Source organism: Vigna unguiculata, chromosome 2 (genome assembly GCF_037176805.1).
Source record: "Vigna unguiculata cultivar grain cowpea cultivar isolate G323 ecotype 2 chromosome 2, ASM3717680v1, whole genome shotgun sequence".
Lineage (NCBI taxonomy): Eukaryota > Viridiplantae > Streptophyta > Magnoliopsida > Fabales > Fabaceae > Vigna > Vigna unguiculata.
This window is the reverse complement of record NC_140793.1, coordinates 6,722,275-6,728,375: the sequence shown is the minus strand read 5'-3', so window position 1 is coordinate 6,728,375 and position 6,101 is coordinate 6,722,275. Positions and strand designations below refer to the sequence as shown.

Genomic DNA, 6,101 nt, shown 5'->3' with positions numbered 1-6,101 from the left:
TTATTAAAAATAAAATAAAATAAATAAAATAAAAATGAAAAAATAAATTTTAATAAAAGAAAAAATTATAAAAAATAATTGTTAATTTTAAAAATTTAATAAATAAGTATATTTTAAATAATAAAATTAGAATCATAAAATGTGCTAAAAAATTAAATCTATTTATATATAATTATAGATATTTATAATTTGAAGTATGGTTTTCCTTTTTATTTTTTAGGCTCAACATGAATTTCAATTATTTTATTATTTTTAAATTATATATTAATTTCGGTAACCACGCTGAAGAAGTTTGACCAATTAGAATATGTAAAAGACACAAGTTACACAGAGAAGAAAAAAAAAAAGAGAAAGAGGGAAAGTTGAGGGAGATGAAAAATGGAAACAACAATGCAGTGGCACTTCAGAACACGCACGTCAAACTTCTCGCCTTCGATCTCCTCTCCTTGACGCACTTTCCTTCATGTTCTTCCGACGCTGCGACGTCGTTTTTCCGCAGAGGAATCCCGATCTCGCGCGTCGAAACCCTTGGCACTGTCACCCTGCGCCACCTCAAGCCCGAGAGGCTCCTCTGCTTCGCCATTGACGACGGCACCGGATGCGTCCCCTGCGTGCTGTGGCTTAACGACGCCAATTCCCCCTCCGTCGTGCGCCGCCGTCGCCACGAGCTTGCTGCGCGCTTCGTCGAAGTGGTGAAGTTTGGAGCAGTTGCGAGGGTGAGGGGCAGACTGAGCCGGTACAAAGGCGGTGTGCAGGTGACCGTGTCGGACGTGGTGATGGAGAGAGATCCGAACGCCGAGATCTTCCACCGCCTCGACTGCATCAGGTTGGCTCGCAACTGTTACAATCTTTTTCCTTCACCTTGTTCTTTAAGAGGATAACAGTAATATTATTATTTTTATTGTCATGCTCTTTATTTATTTTTTTGTTAATTTGTTTGTGGATTCTTTTTATTGTATGAAATGTTATTTATCCACATATTTCTATTATCATATTATCATGTTTGAAGAAAGAATAAAATGGATTTTGTTTGTTAAATTAAAATTAATTTCTTGAAAAATATTATATTTTGATATTGAGCTTTTTATTTTAATTTATGAAAAAGTTAAATTGTTATATCTTTTATTTTAAAAACTTTTTATAGAACAGAAAAAAATGACATACTATATTAAAGAGAGTATTTGATATTTAATTATTTAAAAAAAGAATATTTCATATTTTAATATTTATTATGGAAATTATTGTCATAATATTTTAATTTTATATTTAAAACATAATATTTTAGTTTTGCTCATTGTGTACTTTTTTTTTCATTCTTATTAATCTAGAAGTGAAGAATTAAATGAGAGTAATATTTTTTAACATAAATTAAAAAGATTAATAAATATTTTTTAAATAAAAAGATTAAAGATAAAATTGAACTGACTACAAAACAAATTTAAAAAGAATGATAATATGTTGATAATTAATATTAGTTGCTTATAAAAGAAATAGATGCCACAATTGTTTTATTATATCATGTTATAAAATCATTAATGAATTATATTTGAAAAAAGATTTATCAAAATATTTTGAAATTGGGTATTATTTATTCCATTACTTAATTATTTATCAAAATATTTTAGGTTCAGTTGCTATATCAAGTCTTTACACATAATTCCTATCTTAAAAACATTTTGTATTTACATGTATTACCATAGGACTCGAGTTGCATCAGTACTACTTAGATATGATAAATAAACATGTTTTTATAACTATTGTCCGCCCGAATCCTTCTCCATTTTAATGGAAAATTTCCATATCAATTGATATAGATATAGGTATGGTTATCGTTAAGTCTCCACACATAATTCTTATCTTAAAAATAATTTGTAGTTACGTCGATTACCAGAGGATTTCAGTTGTAGGTGTATCATTTAGGGATGATAAATAAATTCATCTCATAAATATGATTTTAACTCGTTTTTGTTTTGACAAAAAATTTATATATTAATTATGTATGGATACGAGTAATATATAAACTTTTTAGTTAAATATGAAGATGATGATAAATATATACATATCTTCTTTGTGTCATAATATTCATTTCCTTTTCATTTTTATTATTGTTTAAATTATTAAAATATTTATAATTTATTAAATAATCTTTATATATAAATATATATATATATATATATATAAATATATATATATATATATATATATATATATATATATATATATATATATATATATATATCTTAATTGATATTAAAATAATAAAAAAGTGTTGTCAGGTAAAAATGAAGAGGACATAAAAATTTAATATCCATTGAATTTGATTTGAGAATAAAGATGAAACAAAAATTTGACATTTAGTTGAATTGAATTTGGATATATGAATGAGATTATTTTTTTCTTTGAGTTTGGATAGCAAACCCATCCTCATCCCACGTCCCACACCGTTGTCCTACTTAATCACACTATGTTTTAATAATGCACAAATCGTATTTAATATCAATACCCTGTTACAACTCCCAAAATGTTTTAAAGTGTGTTTAATGTCATCTTCACCTTAATAGATTTTACTTTATTTATATGGGATAGTTTTATATTTTTCAACCTTTAATAATTTTTATGCAAAACCATCTTGTCTACCAGCAATTTACATATAGTGAAAATAATTCTGTTTTATTAACAAATTAGATGGTTTGTAAGGGATTTCGAAATCTTTAAATAATAGAGAAAGGATGAAAATTTTCCCACTCATTCCATATGAATGTATCATTCTGAAGCATGTGTAAACTCCAAATTTCACAAACTCTAGTCTCTTAGGTACCATAAATTCATTGGGGGCAAATGGGAACCTTTATCTAAACATGCTCAAACTCTAAAGTTGTTGGGTATTAGGATGAAGAACTTCCAGAACCATTTATACATTTTCTTGTGATTCCCACTTTTCATTTTAGTTTTATGACAATAACAACTTATTCAATTACTTACTTTGGCTTCTTTTGCGTGTTGTATAGCTTTTACTTTTTCCATAAGCGTAATATGAAGATATCCTTTCAGCTCAAGGTTCCTAACTTTATCAAAAGGAAACATTTTTCTTTATCAGCTGATATTCAATGTTGTTCTTTAAATCATTTAAATCAAAGATATTAAGTTTTTCTTTCTTCTAAACTTTGTAATATAAAATACTACATTAATTAAAGATGATATATGTATATTGTATTTAAGTTTGGGTATTTGTATTGTTTAAATTAAAATTAGAAGTCTAGGAGTAGAACAAAATAAAATACAAATTGAATCAAAATTAAAACACAAAAGCAACTCAAAAGTAAAATTAAGATAAGATCAAATATCATATCTAAATGGTGAGATGCAAGTTTGAATAATTATTAATTCAACTTTCATATCTAACAAAACCAAGATTCAATCAATAAAGTAAGAAATTTAAATTATAATAACAGTGTAAGATTATAAATAGGGAAGAGAAAAACAAATTCAGATAGTTGTTTTGTCGTTGTTAGAGTGTTTGGAGAGGGTCATGGTTTTCTGCGTCTTCGTTTCATCAGTTTTGTTGTGCAAGCAAACCATCAAGCGGGGTGAAGTGCGATTGTGAAATCTAGGTGAATTCGTGGTGGTGTGACAAGAAATGTATATATTTTTTTTATTGTTTTTCGAATTTTTGAAGGAAGAACTGGGAAATTATTGTTGTTATTTGAGTTAATGTGAATATTGTTAGGTTGTGATTAAAAAATCTGTTTTAGTTTGTTCGGTGTTGACTTGTATATAAGTCCTTTCTTTCATTCAATTGTATACATTGCTCACCATTATTGTGATTAGACACTTTCACTTTGTCTAAATAAAATCTTCTCAGAGCAGTTTTCCTTTTAGCGGTGCCTTTCTGTTCCAACAACTGGTATCCAGAGCAAAGGTTCGAGGATGGGACCTGGTGCGTTTTCAACAAATCTCCTTGTTCTTGATGGAAAGAACTGGAGCAGATGGTGTGTGCAGATGAAGGCCATTTTTGGTTCTCAAGATGTGGCAAAGATAGTCAAAGAGGGATTTCCAGCCCTAGGTAAATCTCCAACAGATGAACAGAAGGTGCCTACAAATAAAACAAGAAGAAAGATTGCAGAGCAACCGTCTTGATTCATCAGTGTGTTGACGAACCACACTTCGAAAAGATTGCAGGGGCTGCAACTTCAAAAGAAGCTTGGAAGATTTTGGAGCAATGTAATGAAGGGGCCGAGAAATTGAAGAAGGTTAGGTTACAAACTTTGTGTCGTCAATACGAATTGACGCAAATGGAGAGCAACGAGAAAATAGCAGAGTACTTTAATCAGGTTATCACTCATACGAATCCAATGAAGGGCTGCGGAAAGAAAATGAAGGATAGGTCTATTGTTGAGAAAATCTTGAGGACTCTCAATCCAAGATTCGACCATATTGTGGTCACGATTGAAGAGACAAAGAAAATTGAAGAGATGAAAGTCGAAGAACTTCAAGGTTGCTTAAAGGCACATGAACAAAGATTATTGGAGAGAGATTCAGAGAAGCCCAATGATCGAAAAAAATTCTAGAGGTGGTTTCCGAGGTCGAGGTCGCGGGAGAAACTCTAGAGGTGGATATGGAAGAGGTGGTCAGAATCAAGATCAAGAAAAAGGTAACGATGATCATTCTGATAACAGGCAACGAAGTTCCAATGGTTGGCGAGGAGAAAAGAGAAAGACTGATAGAAAGAGAATAAAGTGTTTCAATTGTAATAGAATTGGTCACTTCTCAATGGAATGTAAAACAACACCAAATAGTTCCGATTATGGGGATAATCAGTCAAAGACAAACTATCAAGCGCATATAGTGAAGGAGGAGAGTAGTGAGGCATCAGAGGAACCCGTGATCTTGATGATGGTCACCCAACCAGAGAGGTTGAGTGATGAAATCTAGTATATTGATTCAGTTGTTCAAATCACATGACTGGCCATCGTAAGTGGCTAGTCGATCTTGATGAAAGGAAGAAAAGTACTGTGAGGTTTGCAGACAACAGGGTCATACAAGCCGAAGGTGCAGGAAATGTAGTTGTGACGAAGCAAGATGGTAAACAAGCCATCATTTATGATGTCTTATACGTGCCTGGGATGAAAAGCAATTTGATTAGCATGGGTCAATTGTTAGAGAAAGGATATTCTGTGAGAATAGTTGGCAACCTTCTTGAGGTCTGTGACGCAGCAAAGAAGACTGTGATTAGAGTGCCATTAGCCAGGAACAGAACATTTAAGGTTAGCCTAAACAACCTTGATACTCAATGCTTTTCTGTTGCAGTATATACTGATGAATCCTGGTTGTGGCACCTAAGAATGGGGCACTTAAATTTCAGAGACTTGAGTCGAATGAGTTTTGAAAAATTGGTGAGTGGTCTTCCATTGATCAAGACTCCTATAAAGGTTTGTGAAAATTGTTGGATTAGTAAGCAGTTCAGAACCTCATTTAGTAATTTCACTACATCAAGAAGTAGTGAAATACTACAAGTTATGTATAGTGATGTATGTGGACCATTTGAAGTTCCCTCATTGGGAGGAAATAAGTATTTTCTGCTATTGGTTGATGACTTCAGCAGAAAAATATGGATATACCTGTTGAAAGCTAAGAGTGAGGTGTATAAAATCTTTAAAGAATTTAAAGTGTTAGTTGAGAAGCAGTCTGGTAAAGTTGTGAAGGTGTTACAAACTAATGGTGGTAGGGAGTTTGTTTCAGGTGAAATGGAAAGTTTCTGTAAAGAACAGGGAATTGTACATGAAGTAGTAGCCCCATACACCCCACAACATAATGGAGTGGCAGAAAGAAGGAACCACACTATTCTAAACATGGTAAGAAGCATGATTAAGAAGAAGAATTTACCACACAGCTTTTGGGGAGAGGCTGCCATGACTGCAGTGTACATGTTGAATCCCTGCCCCACCAAATGGCTTAATTCAATGGTTCCGGAAGAGGCTTGGACTGGTGTCAAACCATCTGTCAAAAATCTGAAGATCTTTGGCTCATTGTGTTACAAACACATACCAGATCAGAGGAGAAGAAAACTAGATGATAAAGGAGAGCCAATGATATTTGTAGGG

The 6,101-nt window shown here is 32.0% G+C and overlaps 1 protein-coding gene across 2 annotated transcripts; it reads left to right on the top strand.

Annotated features, from left to right (window-relative positions):
* The first annotated feature begins 284 nt into the window (after nt 1-284).
* Nucleotides 285-5,668, top strand: STN1 (Nucleic acid-binding, OB-fold-like protein). 2 transcript variants are annotated; one of them, XM_085669802.1, is made up of 2 exons: nt 285-826; nt 3,868-5,668. In XM_085669802.1, exons 1-2 carry the CDS (start codon nt 372-374, stop codon nt 4,001-4,003), a joined length of 591 nt encoding a protein of 196 aa, XP_085525928.1. In that variant the 5' UTR covers nt 285-371; the 3' UTR covers nt 4,004-5,668. The 2 variants fall into 2 exon arrangements, with proteins under 2 accessions (XP_085525928.1, XP_027914825.1); XM_028059024.2 differs by lacking the exon at nt 3,868-5,668 and having other exon boundaries at nt 288-997.
* The last annotated feature ends 433 nt before the right edge of the window (nt 5,669-6,101 follow it).

Excerpts from the sequence above, each read along its gene's own strand:
- STN1 (XM_085669802.1), top strand. The coding sequence starts at position 372 with ATGAAAAATGGAAACAACAATGCAGTGGCACTTCAGAACACGCACGTC. Across the intron at positions 827-3,867 it reads CACCGCCTCGACTGCATCAG|TTTTCCTTTTAGCGGTGCCT; the intron begins GTTGGCTCGCAA and ends TTCTCAGAGCAG.